This window comes from Mustelus asterias, chromosome 19 (genome assembly GCF_964213995.1).
Source record: "Mustelus asterias chromosome 19, sMusAst1.hap1.1, whole genome shotgun sequence".
Taxonomy (NCBI): Eukaryota; Metazoa; Chordata; class Chondrichthyes; order Carcharhiniformes; family Triakidae; genus Mustelus; species Mustelus asterias.
In genome coordinates, this window is record NC_135819.1 from 80,579,370 (window position 1) to 80,591,598 (window position 12,229).

The 12,229-nt window shown below is 48.7% G+C and overlaps 1 protein-coding gene across 6 annotated transcripts in view; it reads right to left on the reverse strand.

Moving 5' to 3' along the window:
• Positions 1-12,229, reverse strand: part of frmd4a (FERM domain containing 4A) — a 395,474-nt gene that overhangs the window by 299,084 nt on the left and 84,161 nt on the right. For 4 of the 6 annotated variants that reach the window (XM_078235965.1, XM_078235964.1, XM_078235961.1 and 1 more), the window contains exon 2: positions 1,227-1,292. In XM_078235965.1, coding sequence (XP_078092091.1) covers positions 1,227-1,292 — 66 coding nt within the window. Of the gene's footprint in view, positions 1-1,226; positions 1,293-8,574; positions 8,636-8,834; positions 8,927-12,229 lie in introns of those variants that run through there. The other 2 variants (XM_078235966.1, XM_078235967.1) reach the window with 2 other exon arrangements.

A 12,229-nucleotide genomic window follows, 5' to 3' on the forward strand; every position in this document is an offset into this window, starting at 1 on the left:
AAAGAATAAAGAAAAAAATACTTTTGTTACAAATCCTCTGAAGGAACTGCAGCACAACTGAGCTACCTCCTGAATCCAGATGTTTCAGGCAATGTATGTGACAATGCGGCAGGTTTGTGTGAAACATTAAGAGATGGAAACGACCACTGGCTATCTCCGACCATTCCGGGTAGAGTGGGACACTTCTAACTTCTACAACAACAAACCCCATTTGTAATTCCACGCCTGGGAAACATCATTATTTATAAATGCCAAACCCCTGGACTAACACGCGTTTACACAAATACTCGGGGATAAGGATCTATTCTGGCCTGTATCCTCATCACTGTGATGTTAACACAGCCACATGCACACTGATGTTATTCAGCAGCTTGCCATACATTTCTAACTCATAAACCTTTAAGATATCACCTATTCTTAATTCAAGGCTGCTGTATGTTGATGTCCAGCATCCAGCACAGGGGTGGCACGGTGGTTAGCACTGCTGTCTCGCAGCGCCAGGGACCCGGGTTTGGTTCCCGGCTTGGGCCACTGTCTGTGCGGAATCTACACATTCTCCCCGTGTCTGGTGGTTCCCTCCCACAGTCTGAAAGATGTGCGGGTTAGGGTGCATTGGCCGTGCTAAATTCTCCCTCAGTGTACCCGAACAGGCGCCGGAGTGTGGCGACTAGCGGATTTTCACAGTAACTTCATTGCAGTGTTAATGTAAGCCTACCTGTGACACTAATAAATAAACTTTAACTTTAAAATATACATGTATAACATGCGTGTGTGTGCTTGTGTACGTGTGCGTCAGTGTGTATGCGTGTGTGTGTGTGCTTGTGTACGTGTGTATGTGTGTGTGTGCGCATGTGTGTGTGAGTGAGTGTGTATATGCGTGCGTATATGTGTGCCAATCTTCAAGTTCTGCAGTAACAAGCAATGAGAGACTGAAAGGCCCTTATTCAAAGTGAACAGGTGACAGCTCAGACGGTACAGAGAATGCTGGAAATACTCAGAGAGCCTGGCAGCGGCTGTGTCGAGAGAAACAGAGTTAACTCTCCATTCTGATGAAAGGTCATTGACCTGAAACATTAACTCTGTCTCTCTCTCCACAGACACTGCTGGATCTGCTGGGTTATTTTCCAGCCACGTTGTGTGTTGATTTCAGGTTTGCAGCGACTGCAGTATTTGTGTACTTTGTGTCGCTCTCTGTGGAGGAGGCAACAGCTGATAAATCTCTTTACCTGAACAAGAAGTTCCAGCTTCCTGTCATCGAGGAGATGCACCTGACACCGACGCCCCTCCGTCATCTGAAAGAGAGCAGAAAGAATAGAGTGTCAGGGCTGAACCGCACGGAGGGCAGCGAGAGAGACAACACTGAGACACAGCGGCAAGAGCAACACAAACCCCTCAGAGCTCCGACACACCAGCCAGCTCCAAATCCTCACCACAACAACTTTGCTGCGATCATATTGGAGAAAGCTGGATCGTTCCACCACACAGTACAACTGCTGCCGGCTGAAGTATGCAGCTTTGGACTATATCTCCACATACCCAGCAGAGAGAGAGTCTGGCACTCGTCCCCAAAGGAAATCCTTTGTAAAGCAGACTTCCTATAAATGTCAAACAGTCACCGCTGCACAATAAATTGGTCTGCAGTATTATGTTTTAATGTGAGGTGTAATGGCAGAACCTTCATATTCCTGCTCGCGCTGTAACAAAGCAGTTTGCCAGTCCAATTAAAATAGATGCCAGCAAATCCTGCAGTGTTTGAATTCATCAACTGCCCTGTAAAAGGCAGACTGGGCCTGTACTGTCTGACCGCTTTCAGATAAAAGAAAAAATAAAACTTCTGTCTTTGAATTGCCCGCACCACATTCCCAGTAACCCACCAATCACATATCAACTGGATGGTGGTGACTTGTTCCACTTCACTCACAGAGTCCACGTTGCTGTGGCAACATGTATGTTGCAGTCCAGAGCTATGGATAGTGACAGGAGAGACTCCAATGTTCTTTCCGTCACATGGCTGACCAGGAATCTCTCCCGCTCTTGCCGCCTGCCATCGCTGTGAGTTGGAAGGGTTTACAAGTTGATAACAACCTGTCTGGCCAAGTTATGAGCACACCTTCCATGTCCGGCAAGTCCTAGAGTGGGATTCGAACCCACAGCGTCTGACTCAGAAGAAGGAGCACAAGCCAGTGGGACACAAGACCTCCCGCCAATTTGATAATCTCCACAACACTTCAAAACAATAAAACTGAAGTTCTCTCAGTGATGGCATCATGGGCTTTGCAATGTGTAATGTACAGACAGGCCATGTCCAGGGTTTGACCACTGGATTGTGATGTGGGGTTCAGGGTTATGGCCCTGCACTTTCGCCCTGGGATAACGGAGGGAGAATCATTGGTCACACTCGCTATGACTGAGTGTCAGACTATTGGGAAGTTTGTTTTTGGACAGCATTGGATTGGATTTGGCTGAGAATTCCATCACCAAGTGGAACACTCTATTCCAGATTGCTAAATGAGAAATGTTCAACTGAGCAAAGCCCACAAACTGTACAACAAAATCTATATCATAGAATCCCTACAGTGCAGAAGGAGGCCATTCAGCCCATCGAGGCTGCACCAACAACAATTTCACCCAGGCCCAATCCCCATAATCCCATGTATTTACCCTGCTAATCCCCTAACAGACAATTGAGCACGGCCAATCCACCTAACCTGCACATTTTTGGAGTGTGGGAAGAAACCGGAGCACCCGGAGGAAACCCACGCAGACACGGGGAGAACGTGCAAACTCCATGCAGTCACCCGTGGCTGGAATCGAACCCAGGTCTCTGGCGCTGTGAGGCAGCAGTGCTAACCACTGTGCCACCGTGCCGTCCCTACCTCCATTTATTTAATAAATAAAGACACCAAACACATCAGCTGGGTTCTTCTACTGTACTGTGTATCTGTAACAAATTGCATTTTTCCTCTTTAACTTATTGCTTAAGGTGAAGACCACTGGTCTGTGGCTTCCACAAGAAAATGGCCAGAATGTGACCTCTAAAACGCTGGCCTAGGAACAAGCCACTGAATTTGTGTAATGGTAACATTTGACTTTCATAGCGACTCTCGTTCAGGGTCTTGTAAATTTTGGCCAATTGCGCATGTCTTTGCAATGATCCAGAATGCATTCAGTGTAAAGCCTTCGCAATCTAATTTGATGTGCTTTAAGGTAAAGTAGAACTGCAGATTCCTTCTTTTGTTCTGAAGAGAGAGCGTGCCAATTCTTTGGAAACATGTCGACAGCTCAAACAAAATTTATCAAGCAGATTGGAAGAGATTGGATTCGAATCTGCCTAACTGCTTCTAGAACAGAAGATAACAAAAGAAATCTTTGTTCCTTGTTGTCAAGTCAAAACCTCCCCCCACCCCTCACGCTGCTCCCCCTGCATTCCGCTCCCCCTCCCCCCTGCACTCCACTCCCCCTCCCTCCACACTCGCTCCCCCTCCCCCCACACTCACTCCCCCTCCCCCCGCACTCTGCTCCCCACCGCAATCTGCCCCCCCTCTCACACTCTGCTCCCCCTTCCCCCCGCACACTGCTCCCCCTCCCCCCGCACTCTGCTCCCCACCGCAATCCGCCCCCCCTCTCACACTCTGCTCCCCCTTCCCCTCGCACACTGCTCCCCCTCCCCCCGCACTCCCCTTCTACCGCACTCCCCCCCCCCCCCCCACACTCCGCTCCCTCTCCCCATCAAACCTTTCAAATCTCTGAGATCAAGAGTTGTTATAATTGATGCGGTTTGATTTTCACTCGTCCTGAGTGGTGTACTGTGTACAATGCAATGCATGACTTAAGTCAATTCACAGTTTCAAATCAAACAGAAGGTCCCAGTTTCAGTCAAACATTCTGCCTAAATATTTACTCAATGTTCTTCAGAGTGTTTCATCAAAAGGCAGAAACTAACTTTGCACAGGGACTGTTTCTAAGCTGTGATATCGACCATACAACTTGCGTCTCCTTAACCATTCCTCTCATTCCCCGATGTTTGACACTATTTGACAGCTGGAGCCCAACCATCAATTACGCTGAGCGCAAAAGCAGGGAAGTTTCGCTGAACTTTAGAAAGCTCTGGTTCGACCACAAATAGAGTGTCGCATCCTGTTCTCTTCACCATACTTTAGGAAAGATGTCAGGGTTCCTGAGAGGATGCAGAGGGCATTGACCACAATGGACCCACATATACACACTGACATACAAACTTGGAGTCAGAGTAGGCCATTTGGTTCCGTGAACCTGCTCCGCCATTCACAGAATCACACAGTGCAGAAGAGGCCCTTCAGCCCATCGAGTCTGCACCTACACATTAGAAACACCTGAACTCCCACCTAATCCCATCTGCCAGCTCTTGGCCCACAGCCCTGAATGATGTGATGTACCAAGCGCACATCCAGATACTTTTTAAAGGATGCGAGGCAACCCGCCTCCACCACCCTCCCAGGCAGCGCATTCCAGACTGTCACCATCCTCTGGGTAAAAAAGCTTTTCCTCAAATCCCCACCAAACCTCCTGCCCCTCACCATGAACCTATGTCCCCTCGTGAATGACCCTTCAACTAAGGGGAACAGCTGCTCCTTATCCACTCTGTCCATGCCCCTCATAATCTTGAACACCTCAATCAGGTCGCCCCTCAGTCTTCTCTGCTCCAACGAAAACAACCCAAGCCTATCCAACCTCTCTTCATAACTTCAATGCTCCATCCCAGGCAGCATCCTGATGAATCTCCTCTGCACCCCCTCCAGTGCAATCACGTCCTTCCGATAATGTGGCGACCAGAACTGCACACAGTGCTCCAGCTGTGGCCTCACCAAAATTCTACACAACTCCAACATGACCTCCCTGCTTTTATAATCATTCAATAATATGGTTGATCTGATTGAGGCCCCAACTCCACTTTCCTGTCTACCGCCAATGCCCTTTGACCCCCTTCAAGAAGACTCAAGTATCTGTCCACCTCTGTTTTAAAAAGATTCAATGACCTGCTGCCTCTGCTGCTGTGCAGGAACCAGAGTACCACAAACCCACCACCCTCAGAGAATAAATATCTCCTCCTCTCCGACTTAAATGGCAGCCCCCCTCCCCCCCCCCCCATTTTCAAACGGTGCCCCCTCGTTCTGGTCTCTCCAACAAGGGGAAATATCTCAGAATCCACTCTGTCAAATCTCCTCAGGATCTCAAATGTTTCGATAAGTCCACCTCTCAATCTTCTAAACTTGAATGGACACAGAACCAACCTTTCCTCAAAGACAAGCCCTTCATGCCAGGAATCGGCTGAATGGCGCACAGTACATTAAATGTGGTCTCACCAACTGCACGACTGTAGCAAAGCGTCTCTACTTTTATCTTCCATTCCCCTGGCAATAAAGAACGTTTTATTTGCCTTCTTGCTACATCTGTACACTAACCTTTTGTGATTCGTGTACAGGACGTCCAGATCCGTCAAGAGTTCTACAATCTCTCTCACTTTAAATAGTATGTTGCTTTTCTATTCTTGCAGCCAAAGCGGACAAGTTCACATTTTCCTGCATTCTCCCTGCCGACCCGACTTTGGCTCACTCACTGGACCTTTGTACATCCCATTGCAGACTCCCTGGGCAGGACTTCCCAGCCATGCTCGCCCTATAACCAAAACATCCAGCCTGGGGTCAACGGACCTTTGCATGACCTTTGTCTGCCACAATTCCCATGGCGGGTGGGATTGCAAAGTCCCCCCCCCCCCCCCCCCCCCCGCCAACCTGTAATGTCCTGTTGGGAAGTTATTTTCCCTTCTACCTTTGTGTCATCACGGATGGCGGAGTGCGGGTGGGGGGTGGCGGGGGGGGGGGGGGGGCTTCAGCTACAGTTGGAGAAGCTGGGACTGTTCTCCTTGGGGCAATGAAGGTTGGACAGAGATCTGATGGAGGTGTACGATCTAATGATGTGTGGAAGACACGACCTCACCTTCTCCCCCAACAAGAGTTAGTCAAAGCATGAATTTACAAAGCAATGTTTGTTGTATTTTTACAGGATCGGCCTGCAGACCACGAAGGTACAAACAAACAAGAGCTTTACTGGAACGGTGTTTACTCCACCGGCTGTTAGGATAGGCTGCCTGTTTGTCCCCGCAAAGGGCCAATGACATCATCAGGATGTCATGTGATCGGTTCCCATGTTCCAACTAGGAATAACGGGAACACAAAACAGCTCCAAGACAGGAATCAAACTGGAGGCAGTGTGAGAGACTCGGCTAGGTTCTACACCCCTGACAGCAGAGGGGGTTTGAGAGGAAATTCCTGAGGGAGGTGGGGGTTTGGAACTCACTGTCTGAGGGGGTGACGGTGACAGAAACCCACATAACATTCAAAAACTACCTGGATATGCTTGTGAAGTGTGGTAACGTACAAGACTGCAGACCAAATGCCTGGAAACTGGGTAAAAGCAGAATACTGCGGGTGCTGGAATCTTGAAACAAAAAGAGAAAATACTGGAAAATCTCAGCAGGTCTGACAGCATCCGTGGAGAGAGAATAGAGCCAATGTTTCGAGTCTGGATGACCCTTCAACATCCAGAGCCGTAACGTTGGCTCTATTCTCTCCCTACAGATTGCTGTCAGACCTGCTGAGATTTTCCAGCATTTTCTGGTTTTGTTTGAGCTGGACACTGGGACAAGGCTGCATGGATGACTCCTTTTCAGCCAGCCTAGACCAGATGGGTGGAATGGCCACCCTCCTTGTTGTAAACATCTAAGATTTGGTGGCCAGCTGAATGCTCCATGAGACCTACCTGTACAAGTGAAGTTCTAACCACAAGATAGACACCAACAAGGAAGGCAACTCAGTCTCATTCTTCCTCCTCTGGAGATGAAGAAGCGACAGGATCTCCATCCCAGAATCTATTGACTCCAAAAGGATCCCATTAGGCTCTCCATCCTACCCACAGATCAATAGAGTCATAGAATCCCTACAGTGCAGAAGGAGACCATTCGGCCCATCAAACCTGTACTGACCACAATCCCACCCAGACCCTATTCCTATAACCCCACACATTTACCCTGCTAATCTCCTGACACTAGGGTCAATTTAGCACGGCCAATCAACCTAACCTGCACATCTTTGGACTGTGGGAGGAAACTGGAGCACCCAGAGGAAACCCACGCAGACACGGGGAGAATGTGCAAACTCCACACAGACAGTCACCGGAATTGAACCCGGGTCCCTGGTGCTGTGAGGCAGCAGTGCTAAACACTGTGCCGTCTCGGGCCCCTGGCGCTGTGAGGCAGCAGTGCTAACCACTGTGCCGTCTCGGGCCCCTGGCGCTGTGAGGCAGCAGTGCTAACCACTGTGCCACTGTGCTGCCTCCACTCCACATATTGATCACTGCTGATCTTGCTGCTGCTGGAATGTCCGGAATATTAATTCCTGGAGATTCCAGGACAACCCAGGAGCTGCGGAAACTGAAAGATAAATCCATGCATCATCTCAAATTGGAGGGCCTTGAACAGGTGGTTTCATGAGATTTTAATATCCCCACAAAAAAAATCCCACCAATAATAATGAACTTTCCAACACGCAGCAACATGATTTAAACCTAATTAATAAATTACTTCAATTCAGATAAACAGAATACTCCAGTTCGTCAACTCCCCGGACATTCCGCCTTGAGAGTTTGGAATAGGGTGTTTGATGCTCGCTTTGGCAACTTTCTCTTTGATATTTTTACAGAGGGGAATTAACCCAGTTTAAATTAAATGGATTATTGCCGCTTTTGAAAAAGCACAGATAGCAACTTCAGATAAAGCACAAAGCAATTTTAAACTCCTTCAAGTTTCATCACCTGGTCACACTGTCTATGCCAGCACACTGAGCAATAAAAGATTCTTAAACCTTTCCAGCCTTGGCAACTGTGGTGATTGTCCCTTTAAGGGCAACACAGCAGAAGAGGCTCAACTGGTCTGCGGAGTGGAGATGCCGGCGTTGGACTGGGGTGGGCACAGTGAGAAGTCTCACAACACCAGGTTAAAGTCCAACAGGTTTATTTGGTAGCACGAGCTTTCGGAGCACTGCTCCTTCATCAGGTGACCCTGGTCTGCGGGACCGAGAGTGATCACCCCAAGGGGTGGAGTCCCCTCTTAGGCAGAAGACATGTAGGGACTGGGGCAGCCGGGGTGGGGGGGGGGATGCTCTGTACAGCTTTTCCTTATTAATAAGCACCCTTTGTGTTCCCGATGTGCATCATTACAACAATGGAACTTCTGTAATGATAAAGAACATTCTTCCTTTGTTCTGCCTTAAATTCAGTTTCATCTCTGGACACAATCACATGAGAGAGAATCTTCCGGCAATTAGATTCTAAAATCCCCTTCACCCCCAGTTAGCACGCCGTACCCTACTCTTCCACAGCTATAACGCTGTTTGCTGCTTTTGCCAACACCATCTTTTTAATAAACGGTACTCGCTGTCTGCCACCGCCACCCCCACCCCTGCGCCCCCAAGTATTTTCACATGCAAAGCACATACGGATCACAAAATGAGACTGTTCAAACACACATAAAAATCACACCAGCTAGGCCTCAGGCTTTGAGGCTGTATCCAACTCATTGTGTCCCATTCTGTGGAAACCAGGCACAGCCATACTCCATGTGCAGGGAGCTTCACAGCACCGGCTCAATCTGAAGCTGCTTCCTAGCCCTCTGAGCATCAGTGGGGGGGGGGGGTTGCTCACTGGCTGTAGTCCAAAGCACCGGTACACTCTCCACCCTCTGTAGAGCACACTCATCACAAGCACTCGAACACTGTGAAGAAATATCTCGCCTAACATACCATTGGAGAACCAGCACGAGCAGCTGACTTCTGATGGGCTCTGTCAGGCTGGCTGGAGACTGTGGACAGCTCACGTGCAGGCAAAAACAGACTTGAAGAGACAGAGGCTGGGGGAGGGTAGACGAGAGAGCGAGAGAGAGAGAGAGAGCGAGAGAGAGAGAGAGCTGCATCCAGCTTAAGACGTCAGGTCATGTGAAACTCAGGAACCTTGGACACAGCAGGAGAGTGTACTCAGCTGGCGAGAGGAGAAGTAAAGCATAACTCAGCCACATCTGGCCCACAGGAAGATAGATTTAAGGCAGGAAAGAAAAGGTTTATTTAAAAACAAAACAGCACATTTAAAAAAACTGCAACACTCTTCCCCAAACCTGTGCCAAAGAAAACCCCTCTGACTGCGGGATGGCTTCATGTGAAGGAGATGTTCAGGACGGCAAATGTAGAATAGTCAACCATTAGCAGACAGGAATTAATTCTCAATCTATCACTGATAGATATTGGAATGTTCTCCCTGATACAGAGCTCTGATAGAGTTAGAGTGGAAATGGAACGTCTGTTTTAAGTTTATTTATTCGTGTCACAAGTAGGCTTACATTAACACTGCAATGAAGTTACGGTGAAAATCCCCCCCGTGCAGAAAGAGGCCATTCAGCCCGTTGAGGGAGAATTTAACATGGCCAATACACCTAACCTGCACGTCATTCGGACTGTGGGAGGAAACCGGCGCTCCCGGAGGAAACCCACGTAGACATGCAGACTCCGCCCAGACAGTGACCCGAGCCGGGAATCGAACCCGGATCCCTGGCGCTGTGAGGCAGCAGTGCTAAGCACTGTGCCACCGTGCTGCCTGGGATCCTGGAATCCCTCCTTTCCCACCCTGCAGGTGCTGACTCACAATGTAATATGGACCCACATATGCATTGGTAATGCTCTGGGAACTTGCCCAAGTAACGTTGGAGACGGGATGCGAACCCTCGCTGTGAGTTTTATAACTGTCCGCACTGCCCTTACTTAGCCACGGGGTGTTAACTGTGGCCAGCATTCCCACACCCCAGGCCGCAGGCTGTGGGTCTGAGACCCGGCGCAGAAACCTGGGTCAGAAATCAAGGTTGACACTACACTGCTGTACTGAGGGAGTGCTGCACAGTCGGAGGCGCTGCCTATTGGAAAGGCATTTAACTGAAGCCTGGGCTGGAGTTTTTAATTTTGGATCAGGATTCGGGTTGCCAGTTCCGGGAGGTTGTGTTCCAACCACCCTTCACCGTCCCCCCCAACCCCCACCCAACCCCTCCTCAAGTGTGCAGGACCATAGAGGGAAGGCAGGGGGGTGGTGTGAGGTGAATGGCTTATGTGGAGGGCTGGCACAGACACAATGGGCCAAATGGCCTCCTTCTGTGCTCTAACGATTCTGTGAATCTGACAGCAGATGCGTTCTGTTGAAGTAAACTGAAGTGATTCCACCCGTACTGTTTAAACTAAATGCCACTGACTCCTTGCGCCAGATTCCGATCCTGTCACAGATCACAACTGCGCTGCAGTGGGGGGGGGTCGGTCGGGTTAAGAGGAAAGAAGGTCAGACTTACTGCCCTCGATCTAATTGGTACCCTCAATGTTACAGTGATTGTTCTATCTTGTGCATGAGGTAATGCTAAAACCACAATTAACACAGCGAGCTCCAGACCCCTCACCGAGAAAGTTCATCCAAAATGCAGAGAAAGGTATATTTTGTTGTCTAGATCTCGGCAGTATCCCAGACAGAATGCCACATTCCCCCGAGGGGGCTTTGACTTAATACCCTGTCAAAATAGCAGGGTATAATTATTGCTGCTGTTTCACGTCTCAATCTCACCATTTGTCACTGCAGGTGACTCCAGGCTCAATCCAATTTACCAACTTGTCACATCAACGGTTTGCACAGGCAAAGTGTTTCATTGGCTGGGTTAGCTACAGCCTTGGTCGATTTTGGAGGTGTGCAAACTTCCTACTCCCAGAACACTCACATGTGCAGGGAGTATTCCAAACAAGAGGTCAAGTGTACTCACTTGTACTGCCAAAGCCTCCAGCCTGATGGGCCAAGCGCTGGGGTTAGTGCAGTCACATGTTTGTTGGCTGGCATGGGCACGATGGGCAGCATGGCCTCCTTCCGTGAAATGTCTATGTATCTCTGACTCATGGGAGAGCCTGCGTCTGACTGCCTGTGTGCTTTGACTGTGATATTAGGAGGAGCTCTCCATATTATAGCAGCACAGTGGCATAGTGGTTAGCACTGCTGCCTCACAGCGCCAGGGACCCGGGTTCGATTCCCGGCATGAATCTCTGTCTTTGTGAAGTCTGCATATTGTCTGCGTGGGTTTCCTCCGGGTGCTCCGGTTTCCTCCCACAGTCCGAAAGACGTGCTGGTTAGATGCATTGGCCATGCTAAATTCTCCCTCAATGTACCCGAACAGGCACCAGAGGGTGGCGACTAGGGGATTTTCACTGTAACTTCATTGCAGTGTTAATGTAAGCCTTACTTGTGACGCTAATAAATAAACTTTAAACTTAAGGCAATAATACACAAAAATCACACCTTGCTGAGTTTGATCGAATTGACTCTCCCCCCAAGAGTCACAATAAATCCAGCTTTCCACACGGTAAACCAGTCTCCCTGACGGGGCCACAAACTTGTGGCAGGTCCTTATTACCTTCCAACGCTCATCCACAAATGGAGAAGCTGCGAGATCAATTTTCAATCTGTGATTGATAGATTTTTGTTATTCAAAATTATTAATGGATATAGGGCAAGAGTGAGTATGTGAAGCAAGGTTGCAGATCACCCATGATGCAGCTCAGTGAAGCTTCATAATGCTCCCGTGAAGCACCCTGGGATGTTTTGTTACGTCAATGGCGCTATATAAATTCAATTTGCTGTTGCTGAGCTCAATGAATGGCGGAATAGAAACATAGAAACTAGAAGCAGGAGGAGGCCATTCGGCCCTTCGAGCCTGCTCCACCATTCATCTTGATCATGGCTGATCATCGAATTCAATATCCTGAATCCCCCCCTTCCTCCTGTATCCCTTTAGCCTCAAGAGCTAGATCTAATTTCTTATTGAAATCACACAATGTTTGGGCCTCAACTACATTTGGTGGTCGTGAATTCCACACATTCACCATCCTCTGGGTGAAGAAGGTTCAAGGGGCTAAATGATCTCCATGACGCTGACATAACCTCTCTCCAATCTTCACTTGATATGTGAATGCACCAAATCTCTTTGCAACAACTCCAATCACATACTTCTAATATCACCTTGGTGGTTTTTCGCTATGACCTGACCAGTACTGAACTCTGGAAGTTTCAGTGTCTTGTGTATTGTGACTCATCTTCACTTTGTCAAGCTTTTCTCTTCCTTTGCTGT